Genomic DNA, 22376 nt, shown 5'->3' on the forward strand with positions numbered 1-22376 from the left:
AGTAGTCATTCATCAGCCAATCGGATTAGTCAGATTTGTGAAAATGAAGACGGGGGTGATCAAACTTAATGACGTAATGTTCCAACCTCGTCCCCCCGTGTATCCAAAACTTAATTTATTACGTTATTACTGAAACCTAAGACATATTTTTTTCTCGAGACATTTGGCTTTTCCAGAAATAAATGGTGGTAGTTTTTTAAATCCTTAAAATTCAGAATTCTAGAGGGGTTTAAACCTGAATTCTCCTGGAATTCCAGCAGTTACAGCATTTCCAGCCGCAGAGGGATGGACCTCCTCAATCGGGAGTATACGGTTCTTTTCTGGAAAAGACCAAAACGAGGTTGATAGTGTTTTTTTTAAGAATGATGACGTCATTTTCACGATAAACCAATAACAAAACAAGAAATTGGATTCGTTATCATCAGTATGAGACGGACTACATCAAAACGAGACTAAAACGTTGAACTTGTTTGGAAAAAATGGTCGAATTTATAATATAGTATGTTCCTTTGGTTATCTTGAGCACAACTAAAAGAAATCCCAGTGCAATGTAGACTGCATGCATCCCCTTTGATATGTTTTGATATAGGGATGCGTATTGTGTACAAAATTCCTCTCCGAGAGTAACCCCCGTCTTTGTCTTTTTGTGTCTTAGAAACTTGGTTAGCTAGATTTGTATTTATATGAGAGATCTTTAAATTTCGTTAAATTTAAAATTTGAAATTCGAATTGCTAGAGGTTAATTCAATCATTGGATTTCTAAACCTTTTTGAGAAAATTGAAACAGGTCACCCTAAACTTGTGGTAACTCTCGGACAGGAGATTTATACACGATACACATCCCCTTATATCAGAACATATCAGAGAGAAGACGTGCAACCTAAGTGCAATGCGACTATTTTCATTAGTTAATTTTTTCCAACATAAATTAACGCTGTAGTTACCCTGGCTTAAGGGAATTGTAGAATTTATGTAAAATAAATATATTCACAATTTTGTTCATCTTAATAGATACTCTTTTTCCAAAAATTTCGAATTTGGTTTTCTATTGATTAAACAAAGAAGCTCCATCCGAGTTCAATTAAACTCCATTTGGGATCTACTGCAGTATATATAACATTTACGCTGTATTTTAGGGCCCTAAAAAGTAGGTTAATTCAAAAAAAAATTTGGTCTTGCATAAAACACTAATCGTGTGGATTCTCCTGACGGCTCCAAATTCTTTTACGCTGTATTCGGGGCGTCTTGCACTCCTTTTTATAGGAACAACGAGGCTCAATCGAAATCTCCAAGAAATTTCAGGGTATTTTCCCACCGGGGAAATTGCCCTGGTTAAATTTTTATACATATTTCATTTGAGTCGATTTGATTTACTTAAATAGTATTATTTCATATTTTATTGAATTGAAATTTATGAAAATTGAAATTAAAAACAAAATGAATTTCCAAGTTATACCATAACCAGTACCATAACCATAACCAGTACATCCTTTGATACTATGTCGTTTAAATAATCCCTTATGGGAAGGTGACCCTTAGAGAGACTTTTTTGAAAAATTCTTTCACTTTTGAAAAAGTCCTACCCTTAGAGAGACTTTTACATTTTTTTTTCTCTCAAAATAAAGGAAATATCCTAAAAATCGTGAATTTTCCGACCCTTAGAGAGACTTTGATAGTTGAAAAAACCTACCCTTACCGTCCGCACAAACCCAGCAACCATTTTTGCTTAGGGGCTCCTCCCCCCAGAGAAAGATGCATGGCAAGGCGTAGCCTATCTCTATCCCAACACGCGATTTTTTGATCACTCTGTTGGTCTATCACTTGTTACCACTTTCGCGTCTACGAGGGAGAACTTGACCGAATTTGTCGACGCCGTGTTTTTTTTATAAAATTCGACGTCACTAGCGACGAAAAAAGATGGCGGCCGAAAACATAAACAAAGAAGGGCGGGTGGAAAGGAAAAGAAAAACTGGGTTGGTCTAAAAAGCAGGGTAGCCAATTGGGCTAGGTTGTGGGGTACCTAAATATTTTACAGACCAGAATAGAAATACTGAAAATATCTGCATAGAACCACATTTTACTGACCAGGGAGCATGAATCTAATTGATACTTAGATTGATCATGTATGATTCCAAAAATAAACAAAGATATAAATTACCACGTGTTAATGCACGAGGAGTAAGAAATAGAGCTTCGTTATAATAGAGCTATTTAAAAGACCTTTTGTACCTATTTTAAGCTGCCATATTTAAAAATTTTGAAAGGAATTAATTGTTTGAAACATCTAAACATGATTTAAATTAAACAATAGATTCAATAACAAAGGATTGTTAAGATATGACAAAATTAGAGATCATATGGCCCAAAGGCGATTCCAAAGCTATTATCATCGAATTACAGCTTCACGGAAAAAACAATTAAAAACATAAATAAAATCTAAACCTAAAATATTAAAAACTGTTTTGTATATATTTTTTATTCGGGTCTGTAAATTTTCAAACGAAGCCAAGAAGGAAGACAAAATGGCGCCAGGTCTCTTGAGAAGTAACAAAGTTCAGTACCTTTGGAAAAAAGGCTATTGTGGCTGAAATTCGAAAGGAATCTTAAATTTTATTACATGGAATCATTAACAAGACGTGTAATAGTTATTTCCACATGAAAACAGGTTTCAGATTTCAAAAGTTTAGGCAAAAAGAGGTACCCCATAACCTAGCCCAATTGGCTACCCCATTGGCTACCCTGCTTTTTAGACCAACCCAGAAAAACTTGAATGTTGAGACTTATTGCAGAATTTTTTTTAAATATATTGTGAGGTGTGTCGCTGTGTTGATTGTACAAAATGTTACAAAAATTAAACACAACAAAAAATGTATTGAGTGTTGTTTATAAAATTTCACTGCCTAAAAAGTAAAAAGCAGATAAAGTAACAACCCTACTCTATCAATAAAAGCATTGAAAATAAATTGCTCAAATTTTTTGAAATAGAAAATATAAAGCTTACCACAATACATAAAAACGGAGGAGTACAAGAATTTAAGAATTATGCACCTAAAACGACAAAAGATTCCTACCACTTTGTAAAAAAATATGCAAAATTCCCTTGAAAAGAGTAAAAAAAGTATAAAATATATAAATAAGATTTACTTTGATTTCTGGATTTGTACTTCGCATTTATCAAGCTGAAACATGTTTTGATTATTTTGAAACTTTCAAATAATTATTTCTATACTCATAGTGGTCTCCGGTAGAATCCACAAAAGGAAAGAAAAGGTATCTTTTAAAGGTCTCCTATCTCGAGGATTATTCTGTTAAAATTATAAATAAAATAATCCAGCTGTAGACCATCAGCCACATTTCCTCATGATTTCATCAAAATTATTTGGTGGACCTCTCGAATTGTGCTTGCCACCACACCACGTAACATATATTCTCTTTGTTAACATTTCTCATTATGAAATACACTACCATGCATTCTGTATGTCCACTGTCTGAATAGAAATAGAAATGTCCACGATAGAAACGATCTGACAAGTGATTAAAAACAATGTTACTCAAATCTTTCGAAATGAAAAAATAGTGCTTTATTTTGGTAACAAAAACAAGGAGCCTAAGTATATACTCCTGTACTTCCAAGTTTGTTCGAAGCAGGGATGATCCATGGAGCAATCTTTAACAAAAATCCAACCACTATCATTCCAGCATACAGATATGTTTGATTAATTTGTGTGTCTCACCACACCACTGTCCATTCTTCGACAAATTCATAAAACCATTCGTCAATCTTTGCCCATTTTACCAAAATTAAAGTCTTTATGTAACAAAAATAATCCAACATAAGCAGTGCTCCAGAGAAAGTTTCTTGTAGTCATCTTTCTGCTCTTTCCCTTTATAAATTCGTATCTATTAATTTCTGGATAATTCTAGACAACTAGTGACTAGCCATTCCAAAAACTTTTTGAAGAGTGACTCTTCAAAGTTCAAAGCACAAAATAAATAAAACACAACATTCTGCAACATTTCGAACGCTCTTAGTACGTTTTAGAATGTTTCTAAAGTCACATATTTTCGTTCGAAATGTAGCAAAACATCAGTTCCTACTCTTCCCGCCTCTGTTTTTGAGCTTTGTTTACAAAAACACTCCTTCGCGGTGACAAATTTTATTGGTAGAGTTTTTGCTGCAGTCAAAAGCTACGGTCCTTTGGCTTGAAGCCGAAGATTTTTATTCCCCCACGAATCTCTGGGGGAATAAATGTAAAAAGTTACAGACGATACGGTGTCGAGGAAAAAGCCGTGGTCGTCTGGTACAGGCTAGGCAAGGCGGTGTTAAGCTCAAGTCTGAAGGCCTTAAAGCGTAGTTTGGATGCCGTGGTTTGGTAGGAAATCCTATCTAGGTCACGTGACCTTACAATCAGAAGCTACGCAGATTATCGAAAACAATAGAAAAGATATTTATTAAAGAAAATCGTTAGTTCGAACTTTAAAGGCTTATATCTCCGGATCTGGAAGGAGTTAGATGCTCGTTGGAGAGCTTAGAGTCTTCTTTTTTTTTGCGCTGCGTGGGCCTGACTGATGGACATAAAGGTGCCCATTGGTAAAACTTCAAATCAATTCGCTAGAAGACAGAACAAAGTAAAACATGGTCAAATTTGGAGGTTTTTAGACTAGTAAACTAGTCGTTGAAAACAGACCCATATACAAAAAATCAAGCTCCAAATAAAAAGAATCGAAGGGGTGAAGTTGCGTCTCTTTTTTGAATTTCAACGACTAGAAGCTACTTCCCTCAAAAAACGTTGTTTAATTTTACAACTTTTTTTAAGTTTTTGAGAATCCATCCAACTTTTTTGACTAAATGATATTTCATAGTAACATTGAACATGGGAACATATAAATAAATGAGCATTTCTAAAAACGCAATAAACAGAAAGAAAAATAAATGCAATTCCGCACGGGTCAGACATACAGAAATCTGTATGTCTCTCCTTACGATTTTAGGTGAAGAAAAAAAGGCGTTGGAAGTAGCTTCTAGTCGGTTATTTTCCTTTTCTCTCACGCGCGCTGAATATTTAATTAGTGTTTACATTATTTGATTGACAGTTTTATTATAAGGTTATAAGTAATAACCGACTAGTTTACTAGTCTAGGAGGTTTTTGGATCACTCGTTGACCAAAAATGATCAAAAAACGGTCAAGATCTCAAAAAAGTGGAGTTTTTGACTTTTTGGCTTAAAATCTCGTTGAAAAGACTCACTTTAAAATTTTGTTTTTGTTTTTTGTCATGAAGCATGATTCCTACGAGTTATACCAAAAATGACGATTTCTAACTCAAAATCGGCATTACAGTATACATAGCCCATGTCCAATATACTCGACATTTGTACTTAAAGGGTTAAAGCACTCCATCTAGCTCTTCGTGACTTACAGAAATCTTTGGTTAGACTGGGACCCAGTGAAACATATACAGTATTTCAATGAGAAGATTTTCGTGAGAATTTTCACTTTAACTTGCTAAATAATTTAGTATTTTGTGTATTGAGCTTATTTATTCTTGATATTTTCCCTATCCATTAATTAGGTGGAGACTGCGTGTATAGACGAAAACACATTTTCGAATAGTTATTCTTTATGTTAGTTACAATTTGAATATTCCATTATCTTTTTGTGAATAATCAATTGTGGACTGTTAGTTATTTTTAAATTCTTAATCTTATGACACATTAACGAGAAAAAAATATTTTTCATGGCATGACATGGAATTTGAGTGAATTTTTTTATTATGATATCATGTTTGCTGAAAATTGTTTATTTTATTTGGTTTTCTGTTGATGTAAAATGATGATAAAATGAACGAAAAATTCAAAACAATCTGTAAGTTAACATACATAACAGACATACAGAAATCTGTATGTCTCTCCTTACGATTTTAGGTGAAGAAAAAAAGGCGTTGGAAGTAGCTTCTAGTCGGTTATTTTCCTTTTCTCTCACGCGCGCTGAATATTTAATTAGTGTTTACATTATTTGATTGACAGTTTTATTATAAGGTTATAAGTAATAACCGACTAGTTTACTAGTCTAGGAGGTTTTTGGATCACTCGTTGACCAAAAATGATCAAAAAACGGTCAAGATCTCAAAAAAGTGGAGTTTTTGACTTTTTGGCTTAAAATCTCGTTGAAAAGACTCACTTTAAAATTTTGTTTTTGTTTTTTGTCATGAAGCATGATTCCTACGAGTTATACCAAAAATGACGATTTCTAACTCAAAATCGGCATTACAGTATACATAGCCCATGTCCAATATACTCGACATTTGTACTTAAAGGGTTAAAGCACTCCATCTAGCTCTTCGTGACTTACAGAAATCTTTGGTTAGACTGGGACCCAGTGAAACATATACAGTATTTCAATGAGAAGATTTTCGTGAGAATTTTCACTTTAACTTGCTAAATAATTTAGTATTTTGTGTATTGAGCTTATTTATTCTTGATATTTTTCCCTATCCATTAATTAGGTGGAGACTGCGTGTATAGACGAAAACACATTTTCGAATAGTTATTCTTTATGTTAGTTACAATTTGAATATTCCATTATCTTTTTGTGAATAATCAATTGTGGACTGTTAGTTATTTTTAAATTCTTAATCTTATGACACATTAACGAGAAAAAAATATTTTTCATGGCATGACATGGAATTTGAGTGAATTTTTTTATTATGATATCATGTTTGCTGAAAATTGTTTATTTTATTTGGTTTTCTGTTGATGTAAAATGATGATAAAATGAACGAAAAATTCAAAACAATCTGTAAGTTAACACCGTTGACTCTCTCTACCATGTTTTTTTTATAAGAACATCCAAAATCTTTGAAGCCCTGCTCTTAACTTTTTGAGTTTTAAGCCTAAAAATGTTCTTAACATGTTCTTATTTCCCCCATTTGTGAGTATTTTTGTCGATTTTCCTAAAATAATAGGTGCTTTAAGGTCTCCAAAACCAAAAAGGGCCCTAAAAGTTCTTAATATTTTGGTCATCGAAGCCTTATGTTCTTTATGTATTGAAATTTGGGAAGGGCTTTAAAATGAGCTATTTGAAAATTCAAAATTCGGTGTATTTCAGGATTAATTAATCACAGAGTGTTTTGGATCATATCTCACTCCATGACTCATTATTCGGTCCTGAGGAGGTTTCTATGCATTCCTGAGGTAGCCTAAAATCATAAAATAGCCTGAGGAGTAATTTTTTTTAAGGCCGGAGTGAGTTATGATCAAACAAACAAAGGACTTTTTTAATCATTTTTCACTCATTTTAACAATTCCCGTTTTCTTTAGTTCGTTCTTTTCTTATCAACTAAACAAAAATCTCAGATCACTTCCCCGATAGATAGACTTGTTAGGAAAATATATACGATTAGAATAAGCACCTAGATTTCAAAAATGATCAATTTGATCCCATTTTCCTCCGGTTTTTTCCAAAAAAAAGAGGTCGATGTGAAAATTCAATCCTTTAGCTACACTCTGATATAAGTTTCGTATATAAATTGGACACGACAAAGGCCAAATATAGAGCCGACTTTATAAATCCGAAATAGGCTATGATTTTTTTCATCCTGAAATACTCTGGATTCAACAAGCGATATCTTAAGTTCCATAAAAGCTATTAAAATCGGACAAAAAGTATCAGACAGAGCTACTAATCTATTTTCTTATTTTTGAATAACGATAAGAAAGGGTTCAGCTGTCTCTGTTAGTGCCGATTTGAACCGGGTTGGTTGAAAATCGGCATTTTGGTACAGTCAAAAAAAACATGTCCTTATAGTATCACTGGGCAAAATATGCGATTTCCAATCCTGGAATGAATTTCTTGAAAATAATATGATATTTTCATAAACATTTGTAAATGTGAGAATATGACTTTTCTATATTTTTCTAAAATTTAGGAAATATCATATTTCATGATATTTCCAGGATTAAAACATCATGATATTTCAATTTATCGGCGATCCAAAAAAAATTCCATATCGTACAATATGGAAATATTTCACTCGTTCCGGATTCTCCGTATATTGTACGGAAAAATCTCGGAACTCGTAATATTTCTCATGTTGTACTCGCAACTGTCCGATAACTATTACGAATTTCAGATTTGGAAATATCATGAAATTTTTAGTTCCTAAACTTTGGAAATATAGAAAAGTCATATTTCAATATTTACAAATATTTTCAAGTTATTTCAGGATTGGAAATCTCTTATTTCGCCCAGTGAATGTTCTTATAAGAAAACGTGTATACACGGGTATTGGACTACTCTTTACCAGAATGTATTTCACGTTTATCGTTTCGTAGTACACTCTGTTCGCATTGTCTGTTTGATGAAAATATTCCCGTACGGAGACCTCTGCGATGAAGTATGATTTATAGAGAGCACTTCTATCATCGTCTCCCCTCTCTCACCAACATTTCATCGCAGCGGTCGGTTTGAAAAATCTCAAATGAGAAAAGACAATGACAACAGACTCTCTATGGCAATAAATTTTGAAATTAGCCGTAGATACTGGATCTGTGTACAGACAAGTATTGGACTGGTGCTATTCTATTTTTCAGTCCTACGATCATCTTTGGCCCTGATTTTGTCCATCAAGCTGGTTTCAGCAGGAGGTATTTATTTCAATATTTTTCCTTTTTATCATTTAATGTTTAAGTGCGCATTTGAACAAAAATCATATCCCTTCAAACATCAAAGATTACACGGGTTGCAAAATTTTATCAATGCAGCGGAACGAGATGGGCTTTTACAAGCTCTTATTTAATTTGGTTGGTCGTTAATCAGTAATAAAACAATTTTGTTACTTTTTCTAAAGAACGCGTCATTTATTAATTCAAAAGACCAATTATTAAAGTATCTTATAAAAACTCAGTGCTTTCTCTGGAGATTTCCCTAGGCCGAACTGAATTAGGAGCTCAGAAAGCTGTGCTCGTAATGCAAAATCAAAACGTCAGCTTTCATTTGTTCCTGGATTTGAAGTCGTTGCACTACAGTGTAACTTTGTAAACTCAGATTATCTTATGACGTATTGTTTTGAGAACTTTCCTGTGAGAGAGGGAACTCGCTTCAGCCAACACCAGGGTATTCTCTAGCGTCGATCAGTAACGTAAATAAAGCCTGGGATACACGGAGACGAGGTTGCCTAATCAGTTGATGAAGTCATCACTATCATGAGCGACGGCAAGATTTTTCAAAATAAGAAAACAATGGCGCCTGGTAAGGATGCGTGAACATGCCAATTTTCTAATAAATCACTTAATCATTCCCTTTAAGGATGTGCTAGTGGGTACAGAGACGTGAAGGGGAAATGTGTAAAAAGAATGAATCACAAAACAGATTACCAATCTGCTAAAGCGTTTTGTGAGGCTGAGGCCACTTTGACAGGGGAGGATGTCACGATGCTTTACTGGAACGGAACCGAATCGGGCCATTGGACAGGCGGTGGCGGTGTTTTATCCAAATCAGATTTTTCTGGGCAAATCTATTGGACAGGAGCAAGGAGAATTAAGGGACGATACATATGGGGCGATACATATGGGGCAACAATCGTAAGATATTTATTCATCTATATTATGACAACTGAAAAAAACAACAGGTTTTTGCAATCAGTTTTATTGGTTGAAACTGAAAACTTGTTTTTCTGGCATGCGACAGATCACTACATATTTACATTAAGGTAGTGCCAAATATCAATTTCAAAAGTTGAGTCTCTTTTTAATTCAAAACTCTTTTACTCGAACAAGTTTTCTATTCCTTTCAGTTAACAATGTCTTTTGTTAACCGGCTACACGGGCTACACGGCTTTTTGCGCAATGCAATTGGTTTTTTTCGCATGACGACGGGCCTACACTGGCCAGAGTTGCCCGTCGTTAGGAAAATTCATTGTGACGTCAATTTTTCAAAGGAAAATGAATAATGCGTTGACATCATTTCTCTCATTTTTTATTTCTGACGTCAGAAATTATAACAATTTTTTATCTCCTTTCGCTTGTTTTTTTTTTTCGCTTTATTTCGCTATTTTTCCTGAATAAAGTGCTAATAATCAATCGAAGCTGAAGTAAACGGTTAACAAAATACAATAATGACCGGTTTTTTTTTGGGCTGTACTGAAAATATTGCCTTCAGTCAACGCAACAACCTCGCAAGCTCGGTCGTTCCTTGACCTCAGTACAGCCCTCACTAACCGGTCATTTACTGTATTGATAGAGTCTTACTCCATTATTATAATTGTCGTCTTTGATAAAAAATAGCCTGTACCAAACTCAATTTCAGCGAGAAGATACACTACAAGACAAAAATAAAATTTACCTGTTGACGTTCGGGGTTGTACAGGATAGTACAAAATACATCCCATAAGGAATAATCCCAGCTGGCACACAACGTTGTTTCAACGTTCATCTAACGTTATATGAACGTTGTGAACGTTGCCGACTGGGATGAACAAGTGGTCAAGGTTTCGCAACGTTTCAACTAAGGTTCACGGTTTCGAATCCCCTCTCTTTCAAATGTTTCGTTCAGTTCTTAGATAGCCGAGTTGGCTGGTCGTAGATCCCATGAAAAACAATAGAAAAGTCTTGGGAGTAGCCCAAGGGCTATCTACGTAAAATATCGACTTTCTATCTATTAGCAAATTCTCTTTTTTTTAATACTGTAGAGGAACTAGGGGATGATCAGTCATCTCGCTGGCAGGACTCCAAAGTGGACAGATGTTTATATTTTATGCCAGGAAATTTAGATCCTCCTAAATACGGATTTGACCTTGATGACTGCCGTGGGGATTATGCTCTTATTGGCACAGAGAAAAAGAATGGAGGTAAGTTGTGTATCTTTTTTATTACTCTTAGGTTCCAAACAATTGCCCCCTCCGCCGCTTGTTAATTTTTCGAAAATATTCCATTTTTCCGAATCTTTCTACAATCCGAATTAAGATATTGGTCCCCTTTAGCTGGCCAGTCAATAAAAAACACCTTCCATAATTCGAAGAACATTTTTGGTTTCATCAAGATCAAATTAGAGAGAAGTTTGACCGTATTTGATTGTTTGAGTGTTTTCAATTTTAGCTTGTGGAGGTGGAAGTAGCAGCCCACCCAAAGTTGGTGATCATTGTATCAGTGTCTTAGACTCTGGGACCAATTCGGACAGGGACTTTAATGCTGCTTTCCCAGATAAAGAAATATTCATGGCAGAAAGTCAAGCAAATAGAATGCCCCAAAGTACGATTAATGCAATAACACAAAGTGACGTTGGTGGCAATGATAAAATCTGGACCCCTTTCATTTGGTCTGACACTCGTGCATGGCTAACTTATGGTAAAAATATTATTTTTGATCCCTAGGGGAGCCTACACCATGGGCGGGGGCGGTCATTCATTTGAGATATGCACCCCTGCAATACCTGACACTCGCGCATGGCTGACTTACGGTTAGGATATTAGTTACAGAAGGGGCGGAGCGGAATTTCTTTTGGTGAGGGCATTTCACGATATGCACCGCTTCGATGTTTTTTTTTTGATATGACATGCATCACTTTATATACCCTGGACCAAGTTTCTCAATCCCGTCCAGACAAAACCTTTAATCGGAGTTTTATGAAAAGTCGTACCCTAATGGCGGCACTACTCAATAGCGGTGTAAATGCATCGAGAGCGCTAGATCTACTTTCCCTTGAAAACTTTTGATAATACCGAGTTTATGTATGTGTGTTTTTTAGCGACGGAGACGGTAAGGTTCTAATTTGACTAGATCATGACCAACTGAGGACGACGGTAAATCAGCACTTTTACCGTCCTTGATTTTGCGGGTCAGAAGTGCGGGTTATTCCAAATCGCTTCAGTCACTCTACCGTCCTCAAAAGTGCAAATACATAAACTCGCTATGTAGCGCCGTTAGACGTTAATTTTTAACACTGCAATGGCTTCTATACGGGTACCAATTCAAAAAAAACTTCGATCAAAGATGGTGGATGTAGCTTGGTCCAGGGATATATAAAGGTCAGTGATCACTGCAATGTCTTCGACCTCACAGCGGGCTTATGGTCTTGTAATAAGTCACTTGGAACCAATCAGCTGAATATTCATGAGTGTTCTGTGATGTATGAACACTCTAATAACATAACAAGCAAAACCTTAATCAAAGATTGTACTACTCAATAGCGGTGTAAATACAAAGAGAGCGATAAATCTACTTTTACCCAAATAATTGTGATGATATAGCGTAGCCCATGGTCCGCTTAAAACTTTTTTATAGACTGGATGGCGCGATTAAGTGACCCGGTAATATATGGTAATATCCTTTGCTTAGGCGGACCGTAAAACAGTCCGCCAGATTTTAGTTGTTTTTGGAAGGTAAAAATAGTATGAAACAATGTTTTTATTTGAGAATAAGGGATTGCAAATCTGTCATTGATCTTTGTTTCTCATTTATGATAATATCTGTCAACTCCAAGTAGTTTTATTGTTATTTGGATTTTTAACATTTTTTCTCAAAATGGTGACCTCGCCAAATGCTCCTAGTCTACTTCACTGGACTCAGAGTCATAAAGAATTATCAAAAAGCAAAGTTCAGCCAAAGGTAGACTCTAGTCTAGGTATAGCGCCGTTTTACATTAATTTTTAACACTTCTTCTTAAGAGGTACCACTTTGAAAAAAAACATAAAGATAGTGGACATAGCGTGGTCCAGGGTCTATATACTCTATACCAGAGTGTATCTTACGTTTATCGCTTCGTAGTACACTCTCTGCGCATTGTCTGTTTGATAAAAAAACTTCCGTACGGAGACCTCTGCGATGAAATATGATTTATAGATAGCAAAACTGCTCTCATTGTCTCCTCTCTCACCAACACTCCATCGCAGCGGTCGGTTTGAAAAATCTCAAATGAGAAAAGACAATGACAACAGACCCACTACGGCGATAAATTTTGAAATCAGTCGTAGATACTGGGTCTGTGTACAGACAAGGGTCTATATAGTGATTTTAATCCTTTTTCTCTTGTATTTCTTTAGGTGATGTTTATGTAGAACCACCGGATGATTTTTTCTACGAAGAAGATTGGGAATGCCTCGTTTTGGAATCAAATAAAAAGTTAAGGCCAGAAACGTGCAGCGGTGTTTCTTATGATACACTTTGCTTTTATGGTGAGTGTCCGTAGTGCTAGGTAGAGCATTCAGCTACGGTGCGCAAGGTTGTGGGTTCAATCCCCGATCGGGTCATACCAAAGACTTTGTACAAAATTTACTCGATATTTCCCTGCTCATTAATTAAAGAGAAGGATAAGTGGTTCGATAGCTTCAACCGGAAACTTGGTCCTCCGGAAACGTGAACACCACCCCCCCCCCCCCGAAACATGATCCCTCCCCCGAAACATAATCATCCGCCAAAATTAATGGTCCAAATATAAATATTACTTCAAGTTTTGTCAACTCGCGTAAAAGAGGAATAAAAAAAAGAATTATTTTAAAGTGAAGAAATATTATTTTTTAGGCTCTCACAGCAATCTTTATAAGTTCTTTTTAAAGTAATTCCAAAGCCATTCCAAATTTTGTCTTTATTCTCGATCTGAAATCTGCACAGAATTAAATCTGCATTTTCCCCCTTTAAATTGAATCGAAAATATAGCAATTCAACAAATGCACGGAACTTATGAAATACTGTAATCTAATATAAAACTTGTTTATGATAAATCTGCCACCTCAAAGAAATTCGTTCTACGTAATCGACATCAACACAAGCATAACCAGGAGCTACGAAGGAACTTTGCCAATGATTGAATGAGAGGATATCAAACTAGCTCTCTTTATTACCAAGGAATCAATGCATGGAATAGTTTAGGCGTCAAGGTCGTGAATGCCCCATCTGTCAGTATGTTAAAGAAAGAACTTGCAATGGAATGGGAAAATAAGCTTTATAGATTTGTAATTATAAAAGGTTGTGTCATAGAGGTCAGTAGACGAATATTTTTATAAATAAATAAATAAATAATTATTTAGAAAAAGATGGATCAGCAAGCTCTTCTGAAGCTTTCGAATCATCAAGTACTGAAGCTTTCGAATCATCAAGTACCGAAGCGTTCGAATCATCAAGTACTGAAGCTTTTGAAATTACGCCCACACCCGCCCTGGATAGTGATGGCATGACATCCACCTATCAGTATATGGAGCAGACGACAACTTTAAATATCGAACCAACGCCTTCAGCCAGTATTGTAGCACCCTCTTCGTCTGTCAGTGGCGGGGGCGGCGGTGACAGAGGTAAGAATATCTAATTATTTCAGAAAAAAATATATCCTCAAGTAAGAACACTTGTAGTCTTTAAATTTCTAAATTTCAAGTTTCACTTTCGTTACTGGACGCAAGTTTTTCTACCTATTCTTCGCCACGGAAAATTATGTGTCACCGACCCATTAATTATATCATTTCGACAGGGAAAACAAACACTTCGCTTTTTACAGAAGTTTTCCGTTTCATATCAGATGCATATTTCATATCAGGACAGTTTCTTGCTATTGTTATATTATGCTGATATAAGTTTTTCTTTTCCTCTTTCTGACCAATCTTGCTCCACATACGTGTTAATCCAATGTGAAAAAGCTTGTCAATTAAAATTGATGAGTAAGCAAACGATATGACTCTTACTTGAAAATAAAATCTTTTTAATAACTGACTTGAAGATATTCACGCAAAATTAAACCGTAGTGCTCTGTCTTCACCCAACCCAGCTGGCACAGAACGTCGTAAAAACGTCCATCTAATGTTCATATAACGTTAGATGAACGTTGAAACAACATTTTGTGCCAGCTAATCATAATACATAATCATAGCAGCAAAGTTGACGAATACCACGACCTCTCTTATTTAAAACTGCGGCCTAATATTTTGAAGGTGAAAATTTATTATGAAATTATTATAAACCGTAGACTTTCCTAAGTCACTAGAGAATAGTTTCTGCGTAAATCCGTTTTGAATTTTAGGAAGGATTAGCACAGTCAACTCTCTCTAACTCGAACTTCTGCTTTTCGAACTTTTGTACAATTTGAATTCGAATTTTGGTCCCCCTCAGCTAGAAAATCGCATTAAATACTCTCCGTAATCTGAATTTTTGTACAACTCGAAGATCGGCGAATTAGAGAGTCAACTGAATAAAACTTTCCAATTTTTTCTGCTGTCTTCAAAACTCTCCATCTCTCTCTCTGGCTTTTTTTTCGGTTGAAAGACGCATTTGGATTTACAGAATACGAAGGAAAAAAAAGAATTTTAAACAGCATTTTATGATAATTTGCACTGTAATTAGAGGAAAATATCTATCATGCTCAATTAGAAAAAATAAACCCAGCTGACACACAACGTTGAAACAACGTTGTGTGCCAGCTGGGAAAGGTGCCAACGCTAATATTTCTAGGAAATTGAGTTTGTCTAAATTTTAGCAAATTTCACAATTTTCTCACATCACAGCGTGCAGGTTGGATAATGTGACGGTGACGGCAAAAAGAGTGAATGCGCAAATATGCATTCAAAAAGCATCCTACCCCGACAATCCTCTTCTTTCAATTTTAAAGACCTTCCCTCAAGCCGCCAAATATTGTGGTGAATTACAAGGAGAGTTGTTACAATTTCCATCGCAAGCTGCTTACGATATTTTGGCTGACTTTATTACGGCAGACGAAGACTTGAAAAATATTGGAACGGTGCACTTAGGTGGTCACGATTTTGGTGTTGAAGGCCAAGTTCTATGGTTAGATGGTAAGTGCTCCTCACTGATATTTGTAAAGCTCGAAGGGCTAGATAGGCAACTTTAAGCTCTCTCCAGCAAAAATAATTGAAGCAAAAATTTGACTTTTTAAACTTCGTGTCGATGGATAGGATCTAGCATTTTAATTGTTTTCGAAGCGCGAGATCAAAAAAAGTAGGCGGTAAATGCTATTTCGCATCTCTCAAACCAGTGAAATTCTGTGTTGTCACAATACTACCAAACTTGCCTCACTTTTCGATAAAGACCCTGGATGTATATTATATATTCATATTTTTCGAGTATTGCATACTCTTAGGTTCAAAATAAACGGGCATCCCCCGCTTGTTAATTTTTCAAAAAATTTCCAACCCCTCCGGACCTTATTAGGACTCCCCATTTATTAATTTTTAAGAATATTTTCAGCTGTCAATGAGAAGGCCCAAAATAGCCTGGTTTTAGTCTATATTTACCTTATTTTTGGGTTTTCAGAAGTACAATTTCCAGCCCCCCCCCCGGCAATTAGCCCCCCCCCCCCCCGTTTATTTGGAACCTAAGAGTAATGGTTCGCCATTCAAAAAATCCCGGAGTTAGCAGCTATCATTCCGGCTGTTTCATTTTAATTATAATGTTGATTTCATTTTTCTTTAAAGGTACTAATGGAACAGAATTAACCATTCAATATACTAATGGTCTAACGATAAATGTCCTGTCCTACCTCACAACCACTAGAACTGTGGGCTGGGCTAGTGCCACAGCAAGTATTCCTTTCATCTGCCAATGGAAACGAGGTGATTATGTTTATCTAATCGGGGAAAACTTCGTCGGGGAAAAGTGACGAAATTTTGGACAAGTTATGAATATTTTCCCCGGCGAATTTTTCCCCGATAAGGTATCAAAGGAGCATGTTTGCAAACATTGAATTTTAAGTCCGAAGGGCTATATAGTGGAATCTTCAATCTTTTCCCAAGGAAGTGTAGCTTTTTAAGATTTTCGTGCTTTTAATGACGGATAGAATCTAGCGCTTTCTTTGTTTTCACGTGGCCCATCTGGCGATGGATTTTACTTTTTATCTAGCGTTTTTGTAAAAACATCGCAGGAGATTCGCTCTGGATAGGAACGAGTGGTTTATTTTTCATCCAATGGGTTTCAATCCAATCCTTCAGGATGTTATCTCAAAGGGAGTGACGGCCGCCAAACATTAGGGCTAGCATAGAAATTGATTTGATACGTACGTATTTGGTACGGTATTGGGCTATCTAATCTCATAACGTATCATCCATTCTGCGCACACCATTCTTTACTCTTAAGAAATGTGGCGATTGCAATGAATGGAGTCTATATACGGCGTTTGTATGTCATTATATGTTTTGCTTGCAACTTGCGATTCGAGGAGGGTCTGGAACGCTTTGCAACTTTTATACATATACAGAAACGTGCTAACGCGGAGTAATCAAAATCTACTCGGGGAAATTTTCACCAGTGATAGATACTGACCATCTAAGACAGTTTGCGAAATTTCACTTAGTCAGTCAGACACGTGGGCGGTGGTTTCGATTTTGCTTTTAAAATTTGGCTGCAAGCTTGTATTATCAATATACCTAAAGGCTACTTAGACTACACAATATATTGACGAACAATATTCAACAATATAGTTTTCGGACCGTAATGTACGAAGTAAAAATCAGGTACTCTATTATAAAAAGGATTTTCTTTCTTTAAAAATCCCTCTATATTGTTGAAATATTGCAAATCGAGCTGACAATATATTGCGGACACCTTAACAATATATTGTCTGCACTCAGCAATATATCGTCAATAAATTGTTTAGTGTATGTAGCCCTTAACAATTTTTAAAATTTCAAGTCAATAGTCAATTTTCCAATCCTTAGATACAGTATCTTAAGGCTGATTTACACAAAAAGGGCAATTTTAAGCCTTTCTGTAAAATACACGATATCAAGGTGGAAAATATCGATTCTATGCTCAAAAAATACATGTCACATGGAGTTGCCATGGAGTTGGGGGGGGGGCACCCCAAGATACTCAAAGAGTCAAAACTCGTGTAACTTATGGCATGTCCAAAATGACCAATAAGTTTGGCTCAGAAAATAGGAGACCTTTGGCGTAGCCCTAAAAGGTTATTCTTCAGTCTCAGCGGAGTTTATAAAGAAGCTTTTCCGTTTCAAAATTCTGAACGCAGTCACCAAAATTTCAAGAATAGGTGCAAATCAAATCTGCTGCAGATGGTTTCAGAAGAAAAACCTTGTTTTGACCTATGGATTCATAATGAATTTCTATCATTCATTTTTAGACAGGAGTAAGTGTGCTTTATTGGGTGGATATCAGTTCGGTGATCGGTGCTTTCGACATCTCTCGGTGAAAAATGGAGCTAAATATTCGGCTGATGGCTTATGTACAGAATGGCATACAGATGCTACACTATTTACGCCACTTGAGACCCCCAAAGAGATGAGTTTTCTACAAAAATCCTTAAAAGATGTAGGCGTGAGTAAAGTATGGATGGGCGCTACATATGACGTGGACACGTGGGTTTGGGCGGATTCTGTTTCACGTCCTAATTTATTGCAGCCGCCGTCGGCTCCGTTGTTTCTTGACACCTGTGCAATGCTCGATGTTAATGCGTCGCCAAGCGCTATTTACACCACTTTCATTTGTATTGATCCGTTCTCGGCCTATGATATACTGTGTCAATTGTCAAGTAAGTTTTTTTTTTTACGTTTGTTTGTTTATATCCTAACTTCAACTGATACACGATTTTTTTTATAAGAATGGTGTAAATCCATTTCATCGTGAATATTCTTAACTTTTTTGGGAAAATCATCCTAAAATATTCTTACAGCATTCAGCATTACACCATTCTTATAAAAAAAATCGTGTATCAGTTGAAGTTTAGACTAGATTTAACATTTAGTACAAACGCCTCCAGCATAAATTGGCGTTTTTGTGAAAGGAGTGAGCCTTACAATGGACAATTTGAAAAGGCTCTAAAAATGACATTTTTAGCTTGAGTAGCCATGATGGTGATTCTTAGTTTAGTCTTAGTTTTTTGGCAATTTTCATCATGGGCATTCTTATAAAGTGTATTCTTATAAAAAAACGTGTATTCCGATGGGGGATTGGTGGTAGCCCACGCTAAAGCTCTAAAGGAGCGGGTCAATTTCCCATCAGAGAGGAATGATAGTCGGCCTTACATGTGCCACATCCCCAGTCGGGTTCAATAACCCTCGGGCGTAAGTCTGAAAATATTTCGGTTGGTCTGGCCAATTCCTGAAAATTTTATTTATTTATTATTATAGTAATGAGGGAATTTCGGGATAAATTTCCCGAGGTCAATTTTGAAAACTTTTGAAATTTTGAAATTTAAAACATTTCGAAATTTGACCGAGGGTAATTTATCCAGAATTTCACGAAAACAAGCATGGGATTCCTGGTTAATCTCATGGTTTTGATTGAAATTGTAACAATTCTGAAAGACGTCAATTTAACACTGGAAATCAATCTGAAAATTTAAAAAGAGGTCTCAAAAAGTCATAAAAACGCAAATCGAGTTTTAATTGGATAGTATTCCATTTACTTAAGCCTTTGAAGTTAGTAGGAGATAGTAGGTATAGTAAGAAAGTCGAAAAAGGTGATGAATTTCCAAACGATGAAAATTTCACTTTTGCGGGAAATCACAAAGTCTAGGAGGGAAATTACAAAAGCTAGGAGGGAAATTACAAGTTCGCGGGAAATTACAAATGAACGTAAGCAAAAACGTCAATCGAATTTCAATCAACCATGAGATTACATAAGTAAGTCTAATCAAATCCAACTATAATAATTTCGGGATGAGCTGGAGTTTTTACAAGATACTTCACTAATTGGTCATTTAAAGTGATAGAAATGACGCGTTCTTTAGAAAAAGTAATAAGATTCTTTTATCACATCTTAACGACCAACCAAATCAAATAAGAGCTTGTAAAAACTCCAGCTTGTCCCATAATTTCGGATCCATAATTTCTAAGATAAGAGTAAAAATTACAATAAAAAATCTGACTATGTACAGGTTTTACAGGTGCATATGGGTAAAATCGTGTTTAGAGCATTTTAAAATAGAAAAGTTGCATAAATTTTATATTTTTAATGGGCAAAGCAAGGATTTATTATACACTGGATATACAAGTAACAGATTTTTGCCGATTTCTCGTGTACTAGCTATGTCCGCAGTAATGATGTTATTGTTCACTCTCCTTCCCTCATTAAATGGTTTTTCGAAACACTCTTATTGCATTTCTTATCGAAAATCACTCATCCAATTCCCAAAAGAGACTTAAAACTTTCCTGTGAGAGTCAGATTCTTCCACTTAATTGGTAATTATAAGTCGTTATGACGTGAGAAAGATGCAAAAGACGTGTTGTGTATAAGAAATTTAATGTTGACACCGGAAATTTTCAAACATCAACCTCAAAAAAACCACCTTGCCACCACGTGCCTCCAAAGGATTTTCATATCACAGTTGAGCCAAGACACTCAAGTCTTATGTATGTTAACTTAAGCTCTTCTGGGGACAGTCTTGGAAAGATATTTCCAATTGAAAATTTCGTGTCACTATAAGTTTTGTCTGAATTTCTTGTCTAATGATGTTTTTCTCACATTAGATTTCACAAATGTATCCAGCTCGGAATGCCAGCCTTACTTTCAAACTTTTTTTCTGCAAATATGCAAAAAGAGAGGGCAAGAGAACTTTTTAAAAATAAGACTGATATTAAACATTTTTAAAAATCAGACATCTTCGAGCCGCCATGACAGTTGTCCTTTGCGGACAAAGCTAGAACATCAATTGTTTTCTGAAACAATGAAAATACAATGATTGCTCTCCATCGTTTTATGAGTCGTTTATCCAGTGTATAATAAATCTTTGGGCAAAGGTAAACGAAGAGTGGTGAGTGGGTTTCAAGACTTAAAACCCGGACGGCACACAACGTCAAAATAACATCCATTTGACATTCACAACGTCCAAATAACGTTATTTGAACGTTAAAACAACGTTGTGTGCCAGCTAGGAACCCTTTCTGCGAAATTCCGTAATCTAAACTTTCCAGATGTTGAATATTTTCCCGACCGTCATAGATCTTTAATGTGTCGGATGAACATTTCTGCATAGGGTGCCTTATATCCCCTACCCTATTTGGTTTTAGGGCGCCCTGGAGGGCGGCCTAAGTAGTTAGGTAGACTAGGTTTTAGAGTCGAAAATTTCTGTACACGTTAATAAGTTGTTGCAATATTCCAGGTTTGAATTTTTTAAGCCAATTAACGTTACAATCATGGTCATAATTTTTAAGAAAAGAGGGAAATTCTCGCGAAATCTTATAGCCACAATCGATTTGGAAGCGCTCTAACTTATGTTGGAAGGGTAGAGTTTTAACATAAGACTTAAGGCTTAGGACCTTAGGATCTGAGGATCCAAAAGTTCAAAAATATTCCAATAAGGCTCATCATATAGCCTGGAAGTCTATAAACCCATGCCAAATTGAAACATCCGATTGAATTTAAGAGATGGCCCAAAATCGAGTTTCTCGCCCGAACTCCAAATTTCGAAAAACGAGGAAATAAGCTTAATTCTCAATAGATTTTGACCATGATTGTAGTTTTGGGGATCGTCTTGGTGGCATTCTGTTATCTTTATTTTTCGACGTTTTGTTTATGCCAGTAATCTATCGTCCTTCTGTGTTTCTGTCATGAGTTTTTCCCTCAATGATTTTCTTTGTTTACCCAAAAGGTGTAAAAATGTACTAAGTATTTCAGGTGTCATATAAAAACTCAGAGTTACACTCTACTTTCCAACTGTAGTTTAAGGCGCTTTAAAAAGATTTTTGGTGTTTAGATTTTCACCGGGAAATCCCCGTTGTCTCAAATGTTTTGTCCATAATTGTAGTACCTCACCAGATTTGTGATTTTCTGGAAAAATGGAAGCCTTTCAATTGTTTTTTTACACACATTGGATTTTTTTCGTTACTGCAAGAGCTTCAAAAGCTGCGACGTGACGCCAAAAAATTGAACGAAAGAATCGGAAAGTGGAATAGACGTTACTGCGTAAAGAAAACCGTGACATTTATTATAAGCTAAGGTGAACTCCAGAATAAACGTTCGTCTGACTTGTATCTGACTTTATTGCTCGAAAATTCAGAAACGTGTTTTTATTTTGATTTATAGTTAGTGATAGTGAAAGCAGCACTACAACGACCACACCTGCTGGAACTACAACAACCACACCTGCTGGAACTACAACGACCACAACCGATGAAATTACAACGACCACACCTGCTGGAACTACAACGACCACACCTGTTGAAGCTGATGGAATAACAACAACTGCTGCTGATAGAATCACCACTGAAGCACCTTCAACGGCAACGACCACTCCTGGCACTACAATAGGTAAGCGAACCAGTTACACACATGTACGTAGAATTTAACTTAAAACCTTCAGGGATGGCGAATTTCCCTAAGCCAACGATACGTATTGTTTTAAGGTCTTAAGTGAAGTTTGTTTACTTTCAAAACGTTTTGAACGAAAGGAAAAGTTTCTTAAGCTTTTTTCACATGTACGTAAAGTT

The 22376-nt window shown here is 35.9% G+C and overlaps 1 protein-coding gene across 1 annotated transcript in view; it reads left to right on the top strand.

Moving 5' to 3' along the window:
* Positions 1-6602: 6602 nt before the first annotated feature.
* Positions 6603-22376, top strand: part of LOC136813058 (uncharacterized) — a 43706-nt gene continuing 27932 nt past the window's right edge. Inside the window, exons 1-11 of the mRNA XM_067069577.1 lie at positions 6603-6798; positions 8592-8645; positions 9307-9581; positions 10688-10846; positions 11094-11342; positions 13037-13168; positions 14021-14281; positions 15482-15769; positions 16409-16546; positions 18070-18477; positions 21973-22197. Coding sequence (XP_066925678.1) covers positions 9554-9581; positions 10688-10846; positions 11094-11342; positions 13037-13168; positions 14021-14281; positions 15482-15769; positions 16409-16546; positions 18070-18477; positions 21973-22197 — 1888 coding nt within the window. The 5' untranslated portion in view covers positions 6603-6798; positions 8592-8645; positions 9307-9553. The remainder of the gene's footprint in view (positions 6799-8591; positions 8646-9306; positions 9582-10687; positions 10847-11093; positions 11343-13036; positions 13169-14020; positions 14282-15481; positions 15770-16408; positions 16547-18069; positions 18478-21972; positions 22198-22376) is intronic.

Source organism: Clytia hemisphaerica, unplaced genomic scaffold (assembly GCF_902728285.1).
Source record: "Clytia hemisphaerica strain Z4C2 unplaced genomic scaffold, Clytia hemisphaerica genome assembly, whole genome shotgun sequence".
NCBI lineage: Eukaryota > Metazoa > Cnidaria > Hydrozoa > Leptothecata > Clytiidae > Clytia > Clytia hemisphaerica.